The 26,652-nt window shown below is 35.6% G+C and overlaps 1 protein-coding gene across 14 annotated transcripts in view; it reads left to right on the forward strand.

Annotated features, from left to right (window-relative positions):
* ADAM22 (ADAM metallopeptidase domain 22) overlaps positions 1-26,652 on the forward strand; it is a 258,439-nt gene that overhangs the window by 184,370 nt on the left and 47,417 nt on the right. For all 14 annotated transcript variants that reach the window (XR_004032234.1, XM_030822043.1, XM_030822044.1 and 11 more), the window contains 12 exons: positions 1,548-1,619; positions 2,429-2,595; positions 4,032-4,116; positions 5,480-5,570; positions 7,121-7,172; positions 14,053-14,152; positions 16,141-16,212; positions 16,431-16,523; positions 19,999-20,079; positions 22,009-22,059; positions 22,285-22,348; positions 24,240-24,345. Coding sequence is in view for 13 of the 14 variants with exons in the window: in XM_030822043.1 (XP_030677903.1) it covers positions 1,548-1,619; positions 2,429-2,595; positions 4,032-4,116; positions 5,480-5,570; positions 7,121-7,172; positions 14,053-14,152; positions 16,141-16,212; positions 16,431-16,523; positions 19,999-20,079; positions 22,009-22,059; positions 22,285-22,348; positions 24,240-24,345 (1,034 nt within the window). In the remaining variant the exon portion in view is untranslated. The remainder of the gene's footprint in view (positions 1-1,547; positions 1,620-2,428; positions 2,596-4,031; positions 4,117-5,479; positions 5,571-7,120; positions 7,173-14,052; positions 14,153-16,140; positions 16,213-16,430; positions 16,524-19,998; positions 20,080-22,008; positions 22,060-22,284; positions 22,349-24,239; positions 24,346-26,652) is intronic.

The raw sequence follows: 26,652 nt of genomic DNA on the forward strand, positions 1-26,652 counted from the left end.
CCTGCAATTAGGAAATATTCATAGGTGGAAATAACTAGCAGTAACTTTAGAGTTTTCAAAAATACTTTGTGACTCATAGTATCAACTTTTGAGTTTGCTTGATTAGTAGAGGTACTAATATTTGAATCTCCACTTACTAAAATGACAAGGTTTAAAGAAATGGAAATTCCATTATATATTGAAAAAGCGAGGCACCAATTATGTGACATTTTAGTTCGCAAGGTACACATTTATATTAATAAAAGAAAAGCAGCTTTTCTATTTTGGTCTTACTGTGCAGAAATCATATGGAAATGCTTACATAGCTAACCAGTGAAGATTCTTAGGATAAGAACTTGACACAACTTTCATGTTGTTGAATCAAATTATTTTGACCCATAGTGTTTATATTCAGTTAATGGGCATATTGCAGGCAGTATGACTACATTCATAGCACAGCAATGAGTTATAATGCCAATTCTTCTATGTAACCAAAGTTTTAAACTAAAAATGTTTAATGGTGCATATTGCTGAATTTTACTGAAGTTCAGGTACAAGTGCATTTTAATTTACTTTGAACTACTTATTTGAGGAAAAAATTATCATTTATTTATGTATGAGTAAATACATAATTTAGATCTTAATTATTACAGTTGCTAATAATAGCAACACAATCAGGATTGAGTGCTGCTTCCTTGTTCAAGCTAGATCTAAGTTTTATCTTTCCACCTACTTGAATCCAGTGAATGTTACTGTTGCCCAGGATTTTTATAAAATAAGTTATAACAACATATATTTTGAGTAATTTAGATAGTCACAAATTCAGATATCCATAGACATCAGTAGACATATAACATAAGTGAAATGAACCAGATATAAGACAGTATAGGTGGGTAAGGCCTGTGGTGAAAAGAATGGTGCATGGCCTGTCTAAGGGGAGCAACTGCCTCTCAGTGTTTGCCGGTTATTACCAGGTGGGAATTGCTAATTTTAACTGAAGCCAGAAATTGGATTTTACATGATATTTCCTGATTTTTAAAACACAATTGAGACCAACCAAAGATATATGTGATCCACATCTGCCCTGTATGCCACCTTGTTGTGACCTTTATCTTAGAGGTTTCTTCTTGCTGAATAAGTCTTGCAGAACTTTTAAATTTGTATGCTTTTAGCAGTGTTCGCATCCACTTTACTGTCTATACCCCTACTTAGATTTGTATGTCTTGCAATTCATAGACAACTTTCCTATGTTTTATCATTTTGAATAACAATCCCGATAAAAATAAACCTATGAAATGGATGGATTGGGTATTTTTTACTTCATCTCCCAGATGAATAAATTGAGGCCTCAATCCTTTAAGAGACTTGTCTCAGGCAACACAGTAGATAAAGAACTTGATCTCAACTCTGACTCTGACATTGTTTTACAGACAGCACATTTTTACAGAAAAGATTTTTTTTTTTTTTTACATTTTTAGGGATCTTTCAATTGCACCATGTTTTCTCTGATGAGATGATTGTTTTCTGATCACTTTGGAAGACCTTCACTTGTTTTCTTTTGCTTTCAGTTTAAAAAACATCGGCTTTCCGTTGTACATACCAATACCTATGCGAAATCTGTGGTGAACATGGCAGATGTAGTAAGTATCAACCCCGTTCATTATTGCCCTAGAAGATTCTTATTTCCTAATTGCTAATAGAATGGCTAATATGATTCTTATAGTTTCACTGCTCTATGTTGCACTTCAGCCAAGGTGTCTAGTAAGTCCCGGGTGACCTTGCAATAGACTTTATTGACTTTGATGTCTGGCTGGGAAGAGGAACTGGTCGAAGTTATCCATAGATATGCCTGAAATTCCATCCTATGTTTTTCACACTGTAATAACAAAAGTTGTGTCATACCCCTAACAAAGGTATTCACAGTGACTTATAACGGTGGAGAAACAGTACAACAGTTGTGCCTTTAAGAGTGTCTGGTGCTGTGGCAGTAAAGCAACTAAATAATTCCATTATACCTCCATACTTCCCAAATCTTCCCTTGACGAGGCTGTGCTAGTACCTTCTTCACAAGTCTAATCAGAGCCAGTCAGATTGTATAGAAATTATTTCTTTGGAGAGTCTTCATTGCTCCATTTTTAGCTAGGGGAACTCAAGCATGCATGAATTCTTTTTCCAGGATACCAGAAAACAGATTCAGGTGGAACCTTGAGTAGGGTGCAGGTATTTGTCAAAAAGGGATCTTTTGTTTCCAAAAAGCACTCTGTTCTTTGGGTATTAGTCAACAATTTCATTCTCTGTTACTCAAGGGAAATGCATGTAAATTAGAAAGTTATCTCCCTTTAACTAAAATTCAAAGAAGTTTCCATGAAAGGAGTTTTGTAGTCCTGTTCATAAACTATTTGATTTTACCACATGTACAGCTGATGTGTTCATTTTATTAATATACTAGATATATAAAGACCAACTTAAGACCAGGATAGTATTGGTTGCTATGGAAACCTGGGCGACTGACAACAAGTTTGCCATATCTGAAAATCCATTGATCACCCTACGTGAGTTTATGAAATACAGGAGGGATTTTATCAAAGAGAAAAGTGATGCAGTTCACCTTTTTTCGTACGTAACTTCTGTAATGATGTATTACTTTTTTTGATTCCATGTTAAATGCTTTATTGTGACTGAAATGTATCCTTTCTGCTACATAACACAATTAGGATTTGACATGGCAGATGGCAGATAGATTTGGAAAAAGTTTTCAAGTATAGATTGTTTAAAATTGCCATGAAAATGTAAAAGTTTTAATTTTGAGTTACTTTATTATTTAATGTTTGTTTTAATTTTTCAAGATATTTAAATAGAGCATTTACTGAGTAAAAATACTGCTAATACTCATATATAGTATTCTTAACTGCAGATAAATTATATTCTTTAAAGTTACTGTCTTTTAAATGTTAATGTTTTCTCTGTTTTTGGTTCTAAGATGAGAGCTTAGTATTTCTGGAATTTATTTTTAATTTTTTCTCACTCATGTTCTTTTTTTGATAGCATGCATATTTGACGTAATAGCAAATTATATATAGTAGAATTTTAAAAATCTATCATCTAAAGTCAGAGCTGTTGAAGAAAGTTATAAAAGGAAGAAAAGATGTATTTTGGGGTAACTTTATATATAATTTCAAATTTAGAGAAAAGTTGCAAGAATACTACAAGGAAATTGCATATGCCCTCTATTCAGATTCATCAATTATTCACATTTTCTCCATTTGTTTCATAATTTTCTTCCATTCTCCCTCCCTTCCTTCCATTCATCCATCCTTCAGTTTTTTGTTTGTTTGTTTTTGTTTTTTTTCCTGAACCTCTTGAAAGTAAGTAGAAGACACTTACTGGGGATTTATTATTAAATAGTATATATTCTCTAAGAGTAAAAAGACATTCTCTTATATAACCACAGTAAATTATTAAAACCAGAAAATTTAACACAAACATAATACTTTTATGTAACCCATGGTCTATATTCAAATTTCACCAATTACCTCAATAATGTCTTTTAAAGCTAATTTTCCCCATCCAAATCCAATCCAGGATCACACATTGCATTTAATCATCATGTCTCTTTAGTCTCCTTTAATCTGAAAGATTTCCTCAGCTTTCCTTTGTCTATCTTGAGTTTAATACTTTTGAAGAGTATAGACCAATTGTTTTATTGACTGTTCCTCATTATGGGAATGCCTGATGTTAAGATACATATTTTTGGCAGAAATACCAGAGAAGTGATTTTGTGTCTTCATCAGAGTATGTCATATCAACCAATTATTTTTTAATAGATATACTGCAATTTAAGATATTTATTAATCTTGTGAGAAAACATCCCTCATAAACCTTTTTCTTTGGTTACATGTATAAACAATTTTCACATTCTTCTCTTGCAACATGAATATATTGTGTAGAAATCTTATGTATATTGAGAAAATAAATGTAGTAAACTAATAATGAGAGGTGCTATGATGTTTGAACTGTGAACAGTAAGCATTTTTCATTTCCTTTTCTAAAAGGGGAAGTCAATTTGAGAGTAGCCGGAGCGGGGCAGCTTATATTGGTGGGATTTGCTCGTTGCTGAAAGGAGGAGGCGTGAATGAAGTAGGTGTGAACATCTGTACAATACAAAGTGGTATGATGGCTGAAAATGTTTTCCTCATACTTAAGAGATAATTTCTCAGTATTCACATACTCTAGATGTTAGATTGCTATATTACAAATCAATATGGTGGCCTGGCACAATGGCTTATTTCTGTAATTCCAGCACTTTGGGAGACTGAGGTGGACAAATTGCTTGGGACGTGGAGTTTGAGACAAGCCTGGGTAACATGGCAAAACCCCGTCTTTATCAAAAATACAAAAATAGGCTTGATGTGGTAGCGTGTGCCTGTAGCCCCAGCTACTGGAGAGGCTGAAGTGGGAGGATGGCTTGAGCCTGGGAGGCAGAGGTTGTATTGGGCCCGGATTGCGCCGCTGCACTCCAGCCTGGGCAACAGAGTGAGACCCTGTCTCTAAATAAATAAATAAATAAATAAAATAAAAAATATAAAAAACTAATATGGTTACTATAAGTGACCAGAGGACAGACTGGGGAAATAATGGCAGATAATATGGGATAATTATTATATAATCATGTTATACTTGGAATAATTTCCAGATTAAGCTACTTACAGATTAAATTGAGAGAAGCTTTACCTTTACCTTCATTGAAAATAAGGCCCTATTTATCACTTTGAATGATGTTCCAGGGAATTGAATAATTCCCTGAAGCATCAGGTTGTCACCTAACAACCCAACTGGATATTTTTTCCTTAGTATTTAACAGATTTGGGGATAAGAAAAATAGAGTAGGTTTTCCAAAGGGTTTCTTTTACTCCTAAGGCACTAAACCTACTAGAGATGATTGAAAAGAAAATGCTTGCATTTTTAAGAGAGGCTACAAATTGAAAAATATATCCTCAGTTCTTCTTAAGTTTCTATTGGCCAAAGATCATCACTACCTCCTGTTACTCATTTCATTTGTTTTCTGAAGCTGCATTCCATTCCACTTGAGGAGAATTTCAGGATTACAACTAGACACAAAGATGAACAAGTTCTAAAAAAATTTACAGATTTAATTTTATTTTGTATTATCCAAAAGACGGATTTAATTATATACCAATATTGAATTTTTCAAGAATGTTACTGGTGAAATTTGGACTCAGATATACATTTCCAAAACCCAAAAGCTGTGATTATTTCCTGACTTCTAGTATTCCCTGTAAGACCTAATCAAACATGGATTTTTGTTTCTTACTACTTTTTCCCAAATGCATATTCAGTGCTGGCTACAGTGTGTTCAGCCTCTTCTAAAGAAATTGCTTAGAAATTACTTATTTTCAGCGATATTGTGACATTTTTCTCTGGTTCTTTGTCAGTGACAATTTGGATTTACATATATTTTATTTTTGTTTTTGTTTTTCAGTTTGGGAAAACTGATTTAATGGCTGTTACACTTGCCCAGTCATTAGCCCATAATATTGGTATAATCTCAGACAAAAGAAAGTTAGCAAGTGGTAAGTTTTAGTACATGTGTGGTTAGTTGTATTTAAAATAGACTATTTGTGAAATATTTTGGAGAGTAAAATTTTTTGATTTAGTTCGTTTATGAAAAGAATTTGAACGATAGTAAAAGATAAACATCCAGGGCACAAACTGTTGTTTTCCAAAGTAATACAAAGAAATATTTACATTATAGGTGGAAATTTCTATGACTGTGATAAACTTTAAAGCCATGTGATAATAAATTCAAGCTGAATTTAACCTTTTAAGGGACAAAATAAGCCCAGTTTGTTCATCATTAATGGTTTAGTAGAGAATTCTAGGCATACAGGTTTCAGACGTACTTTTTTTTTATGTTTTATTTAAAATATCTCTGAACATGGCCACAGAGGTAGAATTTCCCTGTCAGGATCAGACCTGATAAAAAGCTTAGTTAATATATGGACCTAGTAAAATATGCTAGGTTTGGTATCTATGAAGAATGTCTTTTCTCAAGTAGGTAAAGTCACTTTACACTGAATGGTCAAATACTATGTATTTACCATAAAAATTTGATTATTTCCATTTTATTTCAGTAACAAACATTATAAATATTATTTTTATAATCTGGAATCCCAGCACTTTGGGAGGCTGAGGCAGGTGGATCACCTGAGGTCAGGAGTTCGAGTTCAGCCTTGCCAACATGGTGAAACCCTGTCTATACTAAAAATAGAAAAATTAGCCGGGTGTGGTGGCAGGCTCTTGTAGTACCAGCTACTCGGGAGGCTGAGGCAGGAGAATCACTTGAACCCAGGAGGCGGAGGTTGCAGTGAGCCAAGATCACACCATTGCACTTCAGCCTGGGCCACAGAGCGAGACTCCATCTCAAAAAAAAAAAAAAAAAAAAAGCTATTACCATGTATAGAGTACCTATTATATGCCAGATGATTGAGTGCTAGTATTACTTCCATTTAGGTACTCATTTAATTCTCCAGATACTTCTACAGGACACCCATTTTTAGCCCCATTTTACAGATGAAGTGACTAGATCTTACAAGTATAATGTCTCTAAGATTACACATATGTCAAATGGCAAACTCAGGTTTTGAACCCTAGTATTTCTGATTCTGAAGCCCTTTGCATAACCAATAATATATTACACTGCCTTCTACCAGAAACCTTGGTGTGTGCAGAGACTTTCAAAAATGGTCAAGAAATTATAATAGTTCTCATAAAGGCCTGTGAAACTGAGATCCTGTAATAGTGCCATAAAATTCTTCATTCTTCCATTGGTATTTGATTGTCTTTCATTTAAGCCATTTTAAGTAAATGGTTTAAATATGGCCATTTGTTAAAATACAAGGGTTTTTTTGGACAAAAATTATATAATCTTGATAGGGTCAAAGTATATTTTTGTTGTATATTAATTACATAAAAAACTATTGTAAGATGAATTAGAAAGAAGTTATTACTTTGTAAAAGGTATTTTAAGGAATAAAGTGGAGATAATGATTTTAAAACAGAAACTACTTTAATGCAACTGTGTTCACTTTATAACAAGGCATGTGTATTAATTTTCTCTTAGGTGAATGTAAATGTGAGGACACGTGGTCCGGGTGCATAATGGGAGACACTGGGTGAGCCACTTGTATTTGAAAATAACTCAGTCTTACATTCCCTGCTGTGCTGTTGTCTTCTTAGGAATATGACACTCAATAACTTAGTGCATGGAATCTAGCACTTATAAAATATTTTTGCAAAATAACCTCTTATTTATAAAAACAATTGATGTCAATTGAGTTGGTAGACCTCAGAGATTTTTTTTTCTTTAGCCTTACATCTAGGCCATAAATGTAAGAAATGAGGGACAACTTTGTTTTTGATGGCTAACCTGCTAATTCCCTTTCCTTTTATTTCCTTCAATTCTAATTAAGTGGTTTATAAACAGTAGTGTGCTGGTAAGTTAACTCTTAAAAACAAAAATTAGAAAACAGCCTGGATTTGTAGCTTTCTCACATTTCTGAGGTGTAAATATTCCCACAATGGCTGACATCAAGCCATCACTGGCCTCCCCTTCACACACTCAGTCATCAATGCTTGTCTTTTATTCCTGTAAATAAATTTTACAGTTTTTCCTTTTATTCCAAGCTTATTACTACTGCCCTAGTTTACACTTTGAGCATCTTTTGCTGTTATTATTTTAATAACACTTCAAATACTGAGTATAAATTGGGCTCAGTGCTTGGGTGATGGGTGCACCAAAATCTCACAAAATGCCACTAAAAAACTTACTCTTGTAACCAGATACCACCTGTTCCCCCAAAATCTATGGAAATAAAAAAATTTGGAATGTTATTAAAATAATAACAGCAAGAGATAATAAAAGTTTAAACTAGGACAATAATGATAAGCTTGGAATCATCATCATTAAAGATGTATGAAGAGTAAAACAGTGGACACTTACACACCCATTATCCAGCTTTTAAAAAGTAAAATACTGCATTTGTGGTTAAATCTCCCTTGTGTCCTCCATTATTAATCCCCAGCCCCAGCTAAGGTAACCACCATCTAAGTTTGGTTCCTATCATTCTCAAGTCATTCTTTATACTTTTACTGTACAGTATGTATGTGTGTTGGAGTAAAACATAGCATTTGGTTTGCATGTTTTCAGTTTATGTGAAATACATCATGCTGTATGTATTCTTCTGTGACTTGTTGTTTTTTATCAACATGATGTTTGTGAGATTTATCCATCCTGTTAATATACAACTCTTGTTCATTAAATGCCATTCTCCTGCTCAGAAATTTTGTGAGTCTCTGATGTCTAAAGAATGTGGTTCATAATCTTAACTTCATTATTTAGATGCCCATAATCTTTCTTCATTTTCATTTGCAATCTCCTTTTCCCCTACTATTCATGATTGGTTTGCTTACCATAATTGTACAGGAGTTTCTAGTTTTCTCAATTTGCTAACCGTAATACTACATAGATTTTCAGCTTCTTAAATACTTGCTCACCGTAATTGCACATTAATTACCAACTTCATTTGATTTCCTCAATGTATTCTATTTATCTGGAATGCCTTTCCCTTTTTTCTCTATCTAACCACATTTCTAACCATCTGAGATTTGTTGTAATTTTAACCCCTGCATTAGAATTTAATCATGTGTACTTATGCTTCCTTTCACAAATTAGTTATAAATTTTTGAGGGATTACTTATTATACTAACACATATTTCAGACCTCAAACCATAATCCTTTGTACAAACTTGATTTTCAACAAATATTTCTGGATTGTGTTTGAATTTCGAACTTGCAGGATATGTATAACAAGGAAAATAAATGATAGAGGGAATATATATGCAAACATCTGTTTAAAATATTTTTCCAGCCAGGCGCAGTGGCTCATGGCTGTAATCCCATCACTTTGAGAGGCTGAGGCAGGCAGATCACTTGAGCCCAGGAGTTTGAGACCAACCTGAGCAACATGGCGAAACCCCATCTCTACAAAAAATACAAAAATTAACCAGGTGTGGTGGCACACACCTGTAGTCCCAGCTACTTGGGAGGCTGAGATGGGAGGATCGCCTGATTCCGGGGAGGTTGAGGCTGCGGTGAGCCATGATTGTGCCACTGAATGCCAGCATGGGTGACAGAATGAGACCCTGTCTCAAATAATAATGATAATAATAATAATGATAATAGTAATAATAAAGTAAAATATTTCTCCAAAAATCTTTGGACTTTTTGTTTAGTAATGAGAGGTATGATAAAAGTTCTATAGTTGCAGTTTCTACAATTACTAAATTTCATACTAGAGATTCTTGTCTTTTAAATCCTACATAGTATATTTGATTATCCTGATTATTAAAATGTTTAATAGATAATCTGCATAGCACTAAGCATAATATACAGTAAAGTCAAATGGCTACCTTCAGATACGTACAGCTGTGTACATTGGAATTCTTCTTACATTAAAGAGATGCAAGCAAGAGAAAAGCCATTTGTGTAAAACTATGGGATATGATGCTATAATTTGATTATGCCAAATATCACCAAATAGCAGTAATTATGGACATTTGTTCCCATGGGTACATTCCCTACCATTTCTACTTTCTGAAGTTCTGTACAGCTAAATATTAGAAAGCAGGGTTGAAGTGAATACCTTCAGTCCTATTTAAAGATATAAAAATTAAAATTTGAAGAATGCACTGAATACAATAGCTATATTATTCTGTGAAACAGAAGTTTTGGGGGCAGAGGCAGGAGAGAGACATGCTATCTGCCTTCAGATATTTGAAGGGGCTATGTTAAGGCAGAGGAATAAGGCTTTATATAGTTAAGAATACATAACCGTTCAGAAGTTAGAAGTCAGATGTGGCAAAATAAAGGTAAGAACAATCCACAAATTTTCAACTGTTCATATATTTTAAAAGCCTCCCTGTCGGGGAGTTTACTGTCACTGCCAAGTGTTGGAGAACAGATTGAGCTTCCTCCCAGCTCTGCAGTGGGCAGGAGCGTGGGTGGCTGTGACCCCTGAGGGTGCTTTTACAGAGAGGCCTTTGTAGGAGGCTTAACTAGACTTTGACTTCTAAGTCCTAACTAAGAGTTAGTGACTTTTTACTTTGGCAGTATGGATCCAACTCAGGTTTTGACCAGTAGGATAAAGAGGGACTTTGGGGCTGGGCATGGTGGCTCACGCCTGTAATCCCAGCACTTTGGGAGGCCGAGGTGGGCGAATCCTCTGAGGTCAGGAGTTCGAGACCAGCCTGGCCAACATGGCAAAACTCCATCTCTACTAAAAGTACAAAAATTAGCCAGATATGATGGCGGACGCCTGTAATCCCAGCTACTAAGGAGGCTGAGGCAGGAAAATTCCTTGAACCCAGGAGGCAGAGGTTGCAGTGAGCCAGGATCACGCCACTGCACTCCAGCCTGAGTGACAAGAGTGAGACTCCATCTCTAAATAAATAAATAAATAAATAAATAAATAAAAGGAGGGGCTTTGAAAAAAGACCTATTTAAATTTGATAACTCTGGCAGAGATATGTTGGACAGATTAGAGGAAAAGGTGATAAAAACATTGGCTGGAGTAAAAGCATTGCAAGGAAAAAGAAAGTGATATTGTTACCATAAAACAGATGGCTTGGTTGCTCACTTAGTGTGTATCAACTTAATTGTCATAACCAAGGAAGATTAAATGAAAGGGATTTTATTACTTTTAACAAGCAAGTAGAATACCATGGATAGTTCCCAAAGCAGTGTCTCCCTGAGCTGGAGGCTGTGTCAGGTTTTATAAGCACAGGGTAATGAGATGTGATCTGATTGGAGGCATGATCGGACTGGATGCCAGAGCTCAATCTGATTGGATACTGGATCCTGTCATTCAGTGTATATTAGTTTGTTCTTCATTGTTATAAATGAAAACCTGAGATTGGGTAATTTATAAAGAAAAGAGCCTTACTTGGCTCACAGTTCTGCAGGCTGTACAAGCATGGCACCAGCATCTGCTTGGCTTCTGGTGAGATCTCAGGAAGCTTTTACTCATGGCAGAAGGCAAGGGGAAGCAGGTGTGTCACATGGCAAGAGAGGGAGCAGGGGAGAAGGGAGGGGGTGCTAGGCTCTTTTTAACAACCAGATCTCATGTAAACTTATTACCAGCCATTTCCTCTTGGAGGGCACTAAGCCATTCTTGGGAGGACTCTCTCATTAGACCCCACTCTCAACATTGGGGTCATATTTTAACATGAGATTTGGAGGGGACAAATCTCAACAAACTTTATCATTGTGTCTGCTGCTTAATTCAGTCCCTGCTTCTCAGCTGAGCACTTAGGTTCCTCCTGTGGTTGCACCATTGGTTCATCTGAGCATGGTCAGGCTATGTGACCTGAGGGTCCATGGCAACTGAAAAACAATTTGTAACATTGTTACATAAAAGTTGAACCAGATTGGTCTGGTGCAGCTACAATATGTGTAAGAAACTTTCAAATGAAGAATAAAGTTTATGTCTTGTCAGGATTTGTTACTTGAAAAAAACCTGGTTCCTTTGCCTGGCAAGAACAAACAACTCTTCACAGGAATGCAGGTTTTGGCTGGCCCAGTGGCTCATGCCTATAATCCCAGCACTTTGAGAGGATCGCTTGAGCCCAGGAGTTCGAGACCAGCCTGGGCAACATGGGGAAACTTTGTACAAACTTAAAAATTAGCTGGGCATGGTGGCACATGCCTGTAGTCCCAGCTACTCGGGAGGCTGAGGTGGGAGAATCACTTGAGCCCAGGAGGTCCAGGCTGCAGTGAGCGGAGATCACACCACTGCACTCCAGCCTGGGCAACAGAGTGAGACTCCTGCCTCAAAAAAAAAATGCAGGTTTTGATCAATGGTAGTTTTATTACTAGTCACAAGTAAAGAGAGCTCTGAGAGTATTCTCTAGATGAGTGTCTTCCTGAGGGAAAGCAACAGGAGGGTTTTATGGGGAGGTGGAGGGGGGAGAGGGTGTGTCATTGCATGTAGAGGAGGGGTCCCAGTGGTGCAGATGCAGTGAATCATTATGCCTGCAGGTAGGTTTCAAGTTATAGTAATGAAGCTATAGTTCCTCCTGTGGTGGAGACTTTAGCATGGTAATGAGGAAAGTTTACTTGGGTTCATTTATAAATTGTCAGTGTTTGTCAGGACCTGGTTTCAGCTGACTAGGTGACCACATTTCACACAAAGTGTGGGAAAGAGCAGGCTGCAAGGCAGGAGGCTGTAAAACAGGCTGATTGCTCAAGTTAATTAAATTCCTGTAGTATCTGGAAACCCTCCTTGTCTGCTTAGAGGAAGTGGAGGTGAAGGAAGTAAAGGAGTTCAGACACTTAAACCCAAGACAGCTTTATTTGGAGAGTGTGGCATGAAGTACTTTAAAAATGAGTTTAGGGTAAATAATCATTATAAATTCCATTAACTGATAATGAAGTATTAACTACTGTGTTTAGAAGAAGTAGGGATATAAATGGACAGTTTTTGCAGGCTACTGGGAAACTTTATAAAAACTACTCATTCTTATCTTGTTTTTTTTTTTCCTTTTTTATCAAAGCTCAATGTAAAACAATGTTTTAAAAATATAGAAAATAAAATTTTGGTGGCTTTTCTCCAGTAATAACCATGGTTGATATTAAAATACTGCTGTATTTTAATTCAGTATTTAACACTGTATAGTCAGCATTTTTCTGAGTCTGTTCTTCAACACTGTGATCATTAATAACTACATGGTATTCTGTTTTATTAATATATCACAGTTTAGTTAACAGTTCTTACTGTTGAACATTTAGGTTATGCTTTTGTTATTTCCTGTTATAAATTATGCCACCACAAATATCTTTGTTCATACATCTTTGTGCACATAGCTAATTATTTCCTCAAGAAAAATTTCTAAAAGTAGAATTACTAGATCCAAAGGTGTGCTCTTTTTGAAGATTCTTAATGCATGTTGCCAAATTATTCTCTAATCAAGATCTTTTTTCTATTGACCTTTTATTAGTTTTTTTAAGAATACATTTTTTAAAAAACAACCTCAGATATGAAGAAGAGTTGCAAGATTAATAACAAAGAAACTTTTTGTCTGGTGGATCATAAATTGCTTAGTATGCCATTACTCCTAAATACCTTACTTTGCATTTTCTACAAAGAAGTACATCCTCCTACATAACCACTATACAACCAGTAAAATTATCTAATTCTTAGCCGTCATGCAAGATTGTGCCAGGTTTCAATACTGTCATTTGTAGCAAAAGGAATCACATTTGGTTTTTGTGTCTCTTTAGCTTCTTTCAGTCTGGAACAGTTCCTCTTTCTTTGAGTTTTAAGACCTGACACATTTGTATTATAGGTCAGTTATTTTGTGGAATGCTCTGCAGTTTGGATTCTAGCTCAGTTTTAATATTAGGGAAGACTCATTATGAAATAAATTTTTCCCAACCCTCCTTGATTTAACTTGAATGTACATGCAAATAATGAAAAACCCACAGTAACTATTAGTCACCAAATGAATAATTTAGAAATAATATTGATTGGCTGGGCGCGGTGGCTCATGCCTGTAATACCAGCACTTTGGGAGGCCGAGGTGGGCGTATCACAAAGTCAGGAGATTGAGACCATCCTGGCTAACACGGTGAAACCCCGTCTCTACTAAAAATACAAAAAATTAGCTGGGCATGGTGGCGGGTGCCTGTAGTCCCAGCTACTCGGGAGGCTGGGACAGGAGAATGGCATGAACCCGGGAGGTGGAGCTTGCAGTGAGCCGAGATCACGCCACTGCACTCCAGCCTGCATGACAGAGCTAGACTCCATCTCAGAAAAAAAAAAAAAAGAAATAATATTGATTGAACAAAACTCTTACAGATTGAATATAAATGTCATACATAAGTAGACTTTATTCCATTTTAAAGAGTAATACACAATTATAAGTGTTAAGTTTTCAGACATCCACAAACGAGAAAGATGAGTTGAACCCAGCTATGGATTTTCTTCTCTTTTATAGCTATTATCTTCCTAAAAAGTTCACCCAGTGTAATATTGAAGAGTATCATGACTTCCTGAATAGTGGAGGTGGTGCCTGCCTTTTCAACAAACCTTCTAAGGTAATAAGTATGGTTAATAAGATTTATAATATTAACTATCAACCTTCCTAAAATATTATAAATACACATTTTCAGCTATTGAATCTTAGAGACCTTTTCAACTTGCCCTATATGTACATATTCTAGATATGCTATATATCTGCATATTCAAAGTCAGCTTTAATGTTGGGCATTTTGGGCTATTCTGATGGGAATAGAAAGCAGGTAGAAAAACAGTGTTTGCTGTCTGAAAAATTTCCACTTTCTTTTTATATAGCCAAGTGATGATTCAGAGTTAGTTTACAAAAATGGTTTTATTACTTTTCTTTTTTGTTTTCTTGATGCTTATTTTTTTTTGGTTACCTAATCACAACTCATACACGTAGAAGGTGGGGGCATATCTACCCTCATCACTCCCTACCACTGCCTTTCAGAATGAGTAGTATGTTAAAATTACAAGTATTTCTCAATATGAAAAGCAAGTCTTCTTAAAGCAGAAATGGAGAAAGTCTTGGACTTTGTCACAGGCTTTTACAGCTTGCAGCACATCCTCTGGTTACTGACTAGAAAGAAGATCTTCCTCCTGCATTTTGAAGACTTTGCATGTTAAAAAAGAATGCTTTGTCCTTGTGAATTATGTGAACTGTGAAATGCTTCTGTGCACCATAGGGATATGAACCATTGCCTTTGTAATCATTTAATTTACCTGGTTTAATTTTCTGTTCACTACAGTGTAATTTAGAAAATGTATCATACTGAATTGCAAAGCAAATTGACAATTTTAAGACTCTTCAAAAGATTGGAAAGAATATTTGAACTGTATCACTGCTGCCATAAATACTAAACAGTTCATCTTTTTACCAAAATAATTGATTGTTATAGACCCAGAGAAAGATAATAAGTGTGGTTATCATTTGGATAAGTTTCCATTTTTGCTGTTTTTTATTTGTTATGATCAGTTTCAACCAAAAATGAAATATAGACAAAAGTTGACTCATTTGTAGAAGAAAGAATATTTAAAATCACATGGGTTTTGTTGTTGTTGTATATATTCTTTATTTTGTTGTTTTTTTCCTCTAATTAGTTATGAAAGTGTATGTGTGCACGTGTATGTCCATCTGTTTCCTGGTGTGTGTACATTTTCATTCTATAATATGTAAACTTTGATTAGCTTTTGAATGAATATTATGTATCTGGCATATAACAATTATTTACTAATTTTGCCTGTCACCATAGGATACATTATATTCAAAAGAGAACAAAACTGATGAAGAGCTAAACAATAAAACAGACCAAAAACATACTCTTGGACAGGCCAAAATTTGCTTCAATCTCTGGGGAAAATTTAATTTTAGTTTGCTACAAAACTATCTTAATAGGATGAGCTGTATTTTATATTAAGTCGATCAATGGATGTACTAATTTTTTTATGCTTTTCTCGTTGTCTATGAAATAGTTTCCTGTATCAGAAGGAGATATAGTAATAAAGCATTTTTCACAGATGACTAAACTTAATCCTCAACAATTTTCTGATGTAGATGGACAACTATTATTATTCCTGTTTTAGATATTAAGGTCTCTGAGATGTTAAATAGTTTACCCAAGATAAGTACTTGAGCCAAGATTTTAATCTAGACATCTGACTCCAAATCCCCTGCTTCCAGTTTGAAATGAATTTTCAGGAGAGAGTCTGGCTTGATTTTAGTGAATGGTTAGATCATCTTTAATTTTGATGACATTTACCAGACCCTATGTGGTATATACGTTATATATATAAATGTATAGGTAAACTATATACTATGTATATTAAATATGAAAAGGAAACAGAAGTAGATACTTCTGTTCTAAAGTTCCAAGTTCTGAGCTCATGCTTTCTAGTTTAGGAAAATAAAACTATATTTTAGAATGACTGGCAGGGCAGGTGTATTTGGGTATGGCACTTATGGTTTCTCAAAGTCTTTGATGTTGATTTTTCTATATTTTAGTTCACTTTTTGGTTTTCCTCACAGCTTCTTGATCCTCCTGAGTGTGGCAATGGCTTCATTGAAACTGGAGAGGAGTGTGACTGTGGAACCCCGGCCGTAAGTGTCTGGTGGTTTTGATGTTATTTTCTAGGTAATTCAGGGTCATTCCAGGTCCACACACTGAGATGTATGGAACAAATGTCATGCCTGGAATTTTATAGGATTTGTGGAAGAAAAATTATTGTGAGTTTGTACATTTATTTTAGAAAATATCGTGTTACTTTCAGGAAAGTGACACCATTTTCTGATGTTTTGAAAATGCTTATATTCCTTAGGAATGTGTCCTTGAAGGAGCAGAGTGTTGTAAGAAATGCACCTTGACTCAAGACTCTCAATGCAGTGACGGTCTTTGCTGTAAAAAGTGCAAGGTAAATAAACATTAATGACCATTTGACAGAAAAAAAGGACATACTTGATTAAATCATTAAGCCTGGGTAAATATAATCTAATAACAAAAATAGTATCTAGCATATATTAAATGACTAAGTGCCATGTGCTTTATAGGATCCTCACAAAATCTTGTGAGGTGTAGTTGCTTATTATTATTCCCATCTAACAGATGAGAATACTAAGGCTTATAGTGGTTAAGTAGTTTGCCCAAGGTCTTACACCAAGTAAGTTGGGGAACTAGGGCCTGAACCCTGTTAATCTTCAGAGGCTGTCCTTTCCATACTTTCTGTGGAGCATGCACATTAAATGAAACCAGGTGTTACTAATGTTTAAATGATGTTTACCTTTCTTGGTAAAGCCAAGGAGACTTTCAGTAGATCTTTTCTTGTTGCTCAGCTTGGTGTATCTCTTGCACTAGCTGCTGAGGAAGCAAGGGAGTACTTTGAGACATGATAATACCATGCATATATTATTGGTCCTGCAAGTTTAGAATGCATCTTTACACACTTTATGTTTTCATCCTCCCAGCAGCATCCTCATACCTATCTGCAAATATTTAAGCCTTTACAACAAGACTAACATTTGAGGCTTACTTCCCCTAAAGAAATCTAATTCTTGTTTTCTCATTCAAAATCTGGTGTAATAGTCTACATTATTTCTATCTGTCTCTCACTTTACTCTGTACATTTCATGGAGCAGAGCCAGGCACTTAGACAGTAATTGGTATACATTCTCAGTGAATATTTGTTGATTGAATGAATAAATATGCACAGCACTCTCTTAGTGATAATTTGCTGATTGAGTAACTTTAGTCTAATGAGTTAAAGGAGGATGGGATATGAAACTCATAGTAAGTATCTACTGTGTGCCAGAGATTATGCTAAGAACTTTTGTATCATCTTATATCTGAATTTCTCAACTCTGGCACTATTGACATTTTTGGCTGGATAATCATTTGTTGTAAGGGTATGTCTTGTGCATTGTAGAATATTTAGCGGTATCTCTGCATTCCACCTATTAGGTGCCAGCAGCACCCCTCCTAGGTGGGACAGCCAAAAATGTCTCCAGACACTGCCAAATGTTCCCTTGCGGGTAAAATCACCCCTGGTTGAGACCACTCTCTGAGATAATGCTCACAAGCACACTTTTGGGATGGGCATTATTATCTTGATTTTTACAATTAAGCAAACTCAGTCTCAAGAAAGTTAAATAACCTCTACACAGGCTCACTCATCCAGTAAGGAATAGATGTACAGTTATGCCCCAGATCTGCTGGCAGCAGTTTCTGTTGTTTCCACTCTACCACTGTGTCTCCTGGCAGCTTTTTAAGACAAGCAGGCACTGGCAGAGATCTCTGAAAGCACTCTGTTAAAAAGAAGATTAAACCAAATGTGAAAGACATTCTTTGATTTTGGCCACCACCCCTGTTTATTCTGTCAGCTTTTTCCACTGCCGTAGCAAGAGATCCTGAATCATTTATCTTAATCCTCAATGTTTTAAGTCTGCCCATCTATAAAATGCATTTAATTACACCGTTTTCCCTTTGATTTATACAACTAGGCTCCCTGTGATATAATTATTTCAAGGAACAAGTAGAAAATAATACTATTAAAATACATAAAATAAAATGGCATGACTGCCATCCGTCAAAGTAAGTTATAGCTGTACCAGTCAAGAGTCAAGTGAGATCTTTTTTTGCCACTTTCTTTAGCATCCTCCCTAACTCTCACCTGCCACCCTAGACTCCTAGGGCAGCCAGAGGCAGGACAGTGAATGGAGGAGAGAGAATAGAAGAAAAAGATAAGAAACTGTTTGTATCTCTATTTTTTTCTACATGTATTTATAATAGTGTATCTATAAGCCAGCATTGGCATACTTTTTCTATAAAGAGCCAGATAGTAAATAGTTTAGGCTTTGTGATCATAAAGTTTCTGTTGCAGCTCAGCTCTACCTTTGAAAGCAGCCACTGAAAATACAGAAACAAATGGGCATAGCTGTGTTCCAATAAAACTTTATTTATAAAGATAGGCAGTCAGTGAAGTTTGACCCATGGGCCACAGTTTGCAGACCACTGCTGTTAAAGAGTGCTTGTTTACTTGTTTATTACTTTTCTTCTCCCATTATAATACAAGTTCCAGTAGGGCAAGGATTTTGGTTGATTTATATACTGCTGTATCCTAGCACTTAGTGCAAATCCTCCCTCACTATTCTTTCTTTTAGAAGTTTCCTGGAACTTCTTGAACATTATGCACTCCTCTAAACTACCCCAAATTTGCTCATATTTATACCCTAGATATTCTAAAATGTTGGCTTGCCTCAGTCCCAAGGAAGAAGAGAAACATGTGAAATTAAATTTTCTTATTTCCTTATTTTTAATCCACATTAAGATGCAGGTTCCTGAGGAGCAGGGTTCTTGTGTTTTGTTCTCCATTGAGTTCCCAGTAGTTAGAACAGTGCTTGGCACATTATTAAATATTTGATGAATGGATGAATGAATACATATTTTGTTTGGATCTTCTAAAAAAAATACTTGTTGAAATCTAGATTGGAGTTTATAGTGGGCAGTGCATGTTCTAGGAACAGCAGGAGACTCAAATGCCTGTAGGGTTCTGAGCAGCTAGAGAAGGTAAAGCTTATCTAGAAAGTGAGGGAAGCAGAATAACATGTGCCTTTGTGTGAGCAGAGATGAAGCATGTAGGGATCCAGCCCTGAATGCTAGCATTTTGGAGAGAGAAAAAGAGAAGGATTGAGGAGGGAAGGGGAAGTACTTTAACTATATATCTCAGGTCTGTTTCGTTTTAATGAGTACTCCTGCAATTCACATTTTTAACCTAATAAAGTTAAACATTTATTTGTGTAACTCTCACACTTGCAAGAAGTATTTGAGACAACGGAAAACAGAAAAACAAAAACACCTATACGAAGGCATAAATAATAGAAACACTAGAAAAGAATGAAAGACTAAGATCTAAATCCATGTAAAAATGAGGCAGGGGAGAAGAAGGGTAGAAGAACATGGGAGGAAATAGCTTTGTCAGAAAATCTAATTTTTGTGATTCAACCCAAAATGTAATTTTTAAATTCTTGGTAGATAAGGCAAAAAAGGATAATGTGATAAAAGTGTCAGTGAGAATGAAGAGTAAAGGGTAAATTCGCTGTTTGTACAGAAAAATTACTAGAACCTGGACTAACCAGTCTGTCTTGTGGAATTTAGCAGTATAATATAAGGCTTATGTGTAATGACTATGAAATTACATCATACACAAGAAACTGTTTCTTAAAACTATTAAAATAAAATTTTTTTCATTAACTGTGGTTTTGACAGATTACCATCTTACAGTAGTTTAAGGTATTTCTAGCCAAACAATTTTCATTTTGTTATTTTTTTAGATGATATTGTAAGATTTTTTTTTTCTCCCTACAGTTTCACACATTGATTTTTGTTCATTTTAGTTTCAGCCTATGGGCACTGTGTGCCGAGAAGCAGTAAATGATTGTGATATTCGTGAAACGTGCTCAGGAAATTCAAGCCAGGTAATTTACAAAATAACTGCTCTAAACCTTATGGGAAAAAGTGGGGGTATCTTTAGTGCACTGACCCTCAAAGAGAAATATAAATGAACAAGATGCTCGTGTCTCTTTCACATCATTTCTCTATTTTTTTTAGGAATTTAAGTTTCAGTGATTGAAGCTTGAGCAGATGTCGAACATAATTTTGTCTTAACGTTGAACTAACGTCGGACTGTGTGCATGCCTTAACTATTTTGTTTTTGTATTAAGTAGGTAGTACAAGGCATTTTCTTTTCATCTACTTAGTAAAGGAAGAAACAAAAAAACTCTTTCTCTTCAGCTGATTGAACAAGAAGTCAGTGGAGGCAGGGACTCACAAGCACACTGGATTCTTAGAGAGGACCCTTTTCTTTCTCTTGACTCTTATCTATGACTGCTTGCATCGCCTCAGCCATTAATAGCTGCTCTTGAATTTTATAGCACTTAGTTATAGATAGACAAGCTAGAGAAATTGAATAAACTTTGGTGGGAGTTCACAGATTTCAAAATGGTCGCTGTACATACAGACAGTCTTCACTTTGAAGGGTAGTGCCAAACCATAAAAATGACCATGCAAGCTGAGACCATGCAAAGTCATTTTAATAATCAAAGGAAAATATTGCAATTGTTTTGCAGTCTTCAAAAAATGCTGTCAGATTATTAAAAACTCTCTTACTGTTGGTTTTAAATGGATAGGGAGGTGAAAGAATAGTATTGATTTAGCATACTGTACATTAAAAGAGAAACATTGAGAATTAAAGGATTTTATTTCTTTGTAAAAACCTTAGGAATAGTTTGAATAGAGCTTGCCTTCTTATAAGCTTTATGATATAGAGTGAGCATATTTTCTATGCCTTGTTGAACTGTCACTCTTTTCTAAGTTTGGATCAGCTTTCAACATTTTATTCTTTGTGCTTTCAATGTCATGAGATATCCCTGAGAGACGTGAAGATGTGAATGTGAAGTTTCTTGCTGGCATTACCCCCTCTGGGACATCATCACCTATATGTCATAATCACCTTATTCACCGAAGTCATTAAGTCCTCTTTCAGCAAGTTCCTCTGGTTGCATGTCTAGAGGCTCTGAACAGCAGTATTGACATTCCCACAGTCAGCATTTTTTTTCTATAACTCCATTTACAAGTTCAACTTGCATTTCACTTCTGGTGTCATCACTTTTCTTGGCCGCACTTCCATCTCTGTTGGCCAGTTTCCTCTCTTGGTATTCCGTTTTTGCAAAATGGCACATGATATCACCAGAAGACAAAGAGGCAACATAATTGCATGCTTTGCTCTCTGTTTATACTCATTCAATAATGCCTTGTAATTTTTCATAATTGCTGCAAGGAAAAAAGTAGGATTATAAAGTGTGTCCTTTTCTGACATTCTTAGAGTGGACTTCGGCTTGAAAGTCATTATTTTTAGTATAAGGGCTATGTTTCTTCTCATGGCAAAAGAAAGGAAACTGTAGTTATTGCTCCATTTATGCAGACTTACTCCTTATTTCTTTTTTTATCCCCTTCTCTTTCTTGCTCTGAAAAATAGTGTATCTGTATGAATCAAGATGCTTGTAAATGTATCATTAATTGAGTCTATTGTAGTCAGTTCTTTTTATTTGCTGCTATGTAATCAACTGTTTTTGCCTCTGGTAGATTCATATTTTCAGGGGCAAGGGTACCCATTGTTTTTCCTGTTGCTTTCTCTTTTATTTTTTTAATTTATTTTTTTACCAAATACCCAGACTTCAAGAACATCCACTTGCTTTCTCTTGACCTCCTTTGCATTTTGTTTTATATATGGTATAAGGGACTAGCCATATTAACAAATATGTTTTTAAAAGTGAAAACATTAAAGGGTTTAGCTCACCCTTATATTTTGCACTGCATTTCGTTCATAGTTGTTCTCTTTTTCCTAGTGTGCCCCTAATATTCATAAAATGGATGGATATTCATGTGATGGTGTTCAGGTAGGTCACTTCATTTTTACCTATATTTTTCACATGTACCAGCGTAAAAGGAATACGGAAATCTTATCAAAATAGGAAGATCAATTTAAATGTTTGTAATCAATTCTGAAGATAAAAGGCCTTTCTACTATTCATCTATTATTTTTCCCAATCATAGTTTCTTTTTCAGTTATCTGACATAAGCAGATATTGCATCGCTAATGGGTATTTGCTTTTCCGTTTTAGGGAATTTGCTTTGGAGGAAGATGCAAAACCAGGGATAGACAATGCAAATACATTTGGGGGCAAAGTAAGTAAATAGTGTGGCTTGATCATTGTTAAAGCATGATATCAGGCAGACTTCTCAAGGACATGTGTGCTGGAGGTAAAATTTTGACTACTTTATGACTGGGGGATTCTCATAGCTACCGCAGGTCTTAGCAGGGGCATGTTTCTGGAAATTAGAGTAAGGCACCCCTTTAAGAAGATAGCCCCACATATCTTGGCTAGCTGGCAGTGCCTGTGGACGAGACAGAAAGTGCCTTTGCTGCCATGCAGATGGAGCTCATGCCAGGGTACACAGCTTGGAGAACAGAGCAAACCTGGATTTCAGCTCCATGTATACTCTTCTCAGCTGAGTGCCCTGAAGCTAAAGCTTCACAACCATATGGGATGGACGTGGACCCTGGACAGGACGTCCTTAACTTAGAACAGCAGCATTTCATCTAGAGTCATTTTTTTCCTCCTTGGATATTTTTCTTAAACTCTAGTTGGCTTTCCTAGTTAAGAACTTCTGCTGAAGTGGCTTTGCTGTATCAGAAAGAAATGTTAATGTTTAGCCTTTAAAGTCTGTCAGATTTTCAAAGGAAAATATATAATATTTAGATTTAAATTATACTCTATTTAAATGTTGAGTAATGTATTGTTCCCTAGCAGTACTACTAGCCCAAACTTTTGGAAGCAGTTTTTGTTTTAAACTGTTTTAGGAGACAATTTGTAGTAGGAAAAAGGCTATAAAAATAATGATAATTCTTAATAGTTAAAAGTAGGTGCCACAATCCTTTTAGGAGGGGAAGTGTATGCTCTCTTTAAGCAATTGGAAACATTGGGATGGGAAAACATTTAGTCAGGCAGGTTTGTACTCTGAAAAAAGATATCATTTTTGTTTTATCCACTTGAGCAAAAATAGTAGCTGACAACAAGAAGTAGGAAACATAACTACCAACATAACTATTGTTTTTTTTTTAAATATACCAACAATTATCCTTTGATTAGTTTGCATTTTGTCCTAAATCTTAGATAACTCTATCAACCATCCCTGGTTTTAGAAAAGATAAAAGCCTGAAAAAGATACTGACATACCTTAATATGTTATTTAACTTCCAGAGATTTAGCATGAATTCAAGCTTGTCTTAAAGCAAAGTAAAATTGCTTTTGATAGCTGCTAAGAAGTGGTGAGCAAGGTAGAAATTGTACCACTATTTCTTGAATCTAATTACAGGATATAACTATTATAATAAACTTGTCTTTATGATTAACAAAATATGCTGAATGAGAAATTCATGTATTATATTTAGCACTGAGATTAAAGAATGAAGTATATATTCAAGGAACTATTTGTTATTGCCTTCCCTAATTATCGGCCAAATTCTTTTTGTTGTTGTTCTTGTTGTTGTTGTTGTTGAGATGGAGTCTTGCTTTGTTGCCAGGCTGGAGTGCAGTGATGTGATCTCGGCTCACTGCACCCTCTGCCTCCCGGGTTCAAGCGATTTCCCTGCCTCAGCCTCCCAAGTAGCTGGGACTACAGGTGCATGCCACCACACCCGGCTAATTTTTTTGGATTTTAGTAGAGACGGGGTTTCACCATGTTGGCCAGGGTGGTCTCGATCTCCTGACCTCATGATCTGCCCGAATTATTGGCCACATTCTAAGGAGTGTTTGTTTTTGTAGCCTACAGCCTGAGTCCCAACAGAGAACTAAATATATTTGTTTACTAAATTTCAAATGAGCTTTAATGAAAACCTATCTGAGTCATGGATATATATGATCCATGGTAAAACTGTGAACCATTGGTAACATTTTTGGAATTGATAACACTGTAGTGATGAAGAGTCCTTATATTACAATTTTTCTTTTCTGCAAAGCTTTTGAGCAGCCAAATGGTACTTCCCTCACTGATAGAAAATTTTTTTCTGCCTTAGAGGTGACAGCATCAGACAAATATTGCTATGAGAAACTGAATATTGAAGGGACGGAGAAGGGTAACTGTGGGAAAGACAAAGATACATGGATACAGTGCAACAAACGGTGAGGTGGAGAAGTCAGCCCAGAATTCATCCCTTGGTCAATTACAAGTGTACTTTTTTGAGTGACTAGGAAGTTTCTGCTTTCTGCATCACACAAAGTGTGCTTTTGCCTCCTTAACCTCATCTCTTCCCAGTGTTCCAGCATCACCTATGCAGAGGGCTTCCAAATCTTGACATGCATACTCACCTCTCTCCTAAGGCCCAGGTCATACTTGCCCCCACCTCAGGATTTTCTTACGTAGAAGACACCTTTTAGCATCTCAAAGGCAAAAGAACTTAAAGCCACCAGAATATGCACTGAGTGCTATTGAATTGAATTAACTGGCTCTAACTTTCCCAAACCACCCCCTTTTTTGCCAAAGGTCTCAATATTTCACTGTCCTTCTGTCTAGAAGCCTTAAAGTGATCCTTCCCTCTACACATTGTCCAAGTGTCAAATTACATCCATTCTTCCCTTTGCTTTGCCACCATTTATCTTTAATTCATGTATTCACTTACATTCCTATTGCCATTATCTGAACTAAGACCTATATTAATCCTTCAACTATTACAAAATTCTTTTAACAGTTTTCTCTGCCAGCATTCCCTAGTGTACTACTATCAGAATAATCTTTTGGATCTTTTTTACTGTCAATTCTTTGTTGAAAGTTCACTGGTTCCACATGACTAATTAATAGAACAGTGCCCAGCTCTGATTGAGTGAACACTGTGTGCTAAGCACTGTATCACACTTTACATAAGCTATGCCATTTAATCTTTATGGCAGTCCTCCCATTTTATGGACGAGGAAACTGAGACACAGTTAATTTGCCCAAAGTCATGTATATGGGATGTAATAATAAGCAGAATTAGAATTTTGAGGGTATGATTTCAGAACTCTCTCCTCACTGCTTTGCTGAATGTCATAGTCTTGTTAACAAATTAAATGGAGCCTTAGCTGGGCACTGTACCTATTCAACAATTGTCCCCAACCTACACTTTTTGTCATTTCATTTATATTCTTCCAAATCTAACAAACCTTACCATTCCTAATATGTCCCTACCTCCATGCCTACATTTATGCTCTATAATCCTCCAGAAGCACTCTTTAACTCATACCATCGTCAGCCAAAAATATACCTATTCTTCAAAGCCCAGCTTGGAAAACACTTTCTATATATAAATTTCTTTCTGATTTACTCAAGAAATAAATTATCTCTCTCTTCTTTGAACTTCCACAGCCCTTTGTACTTATTTGTCCGTAATTTTGTTTTATAAGTTGTTTATGTGTGTGATTTATCTTCTCATTTAGAGTATAATTTTCTTGTGAATAAAGATCATATCTAATTGTCTTTATATATTCTGAATTACTTAGGTTTATATACATAAATGACATTCAAAAAAGTTTAGAAGGAATATCTCTTCTCTGTTGAGAAAGCATTTTTGTTTATGATAGATACGGTAAAATGATAACATAATTTTAAAAAGCATTTTTAAAGAATAAAGCAATACATTCTTTTCTATGTTGGTGAAAAATACAGGTTCTAATTTTTCTTTTTTCTCCATATGGTAAAGTCGATATTTTTGTATATAATCTTGCTGACTTACTAATTACTCTTCACAAGATATTTTAAAAATGTTTATTGTTATCTCTACTAATAATTAAAATGTGTTGGATATAAATAATACATAAGATAGTATTAACAACAGTAAAGATATTTTATAAGTTGAGTTAGAATCATATGTAATAGTTGGGAAAGTAGTGAAATATATTGAAGAAAGGATAATGAGCCTTTGTAGTTGGCAATTTATAAAATAAATGCAGCCTATAATTTCTTCTTTAATTCTAGGGCAACAGGTTGAAAAAACATCTGTATTCCAAAAGAATGCTCATCCAAATATCATTCAATTACCAATTTAAAAAAAAAATTGGCTGGGCACAGCATGTCATGCTTGTAATCCCAGTGCTTTGGGAGGGTGAGGAGGGAGGTTGCTTGGGGTCAGGAATTCAAGGTCAGCCTGGGCAACGTAGTGAGGCCTTGTCTCTATGAAAAATTTAAAAGTTAGTTGGGTCTGGTAGCATATACCTGTCATCCCAGCTACCTGGGAGGCTGAGGCAGGAGGATCACTTGAATCAGGAGTTTGAGGCTACAGTGAGCCATGATCACACCACTACACTCCAACTTGGACAACAGAGTAAGACCCTGACTCTAAGAAAAAAAAAAAAGAAGAAGAAGAGATAGATTAGTATATCCAGTATTGTGTTATGGGAAAAGAGATTTCAATATAAAAGAAGCCAATTTGATGGATTCTTTAAATACTTGAACTA

Source organism: Nomascus leucogenys, chromosome 11 (assembly GCF_006542625.1).
Source record: "Nomascus leucogenys isolate Asia chromosome 11, Asia_NLE_v1, whole genome shotgun sequence".
NCBI classification, from domain to species: domain Eukaryota; kingdom Metazoa; phylum Chordata; class Mammalia; order Primates; family Hylobatidae; genus Nomascus; species Nomascus leucogenys.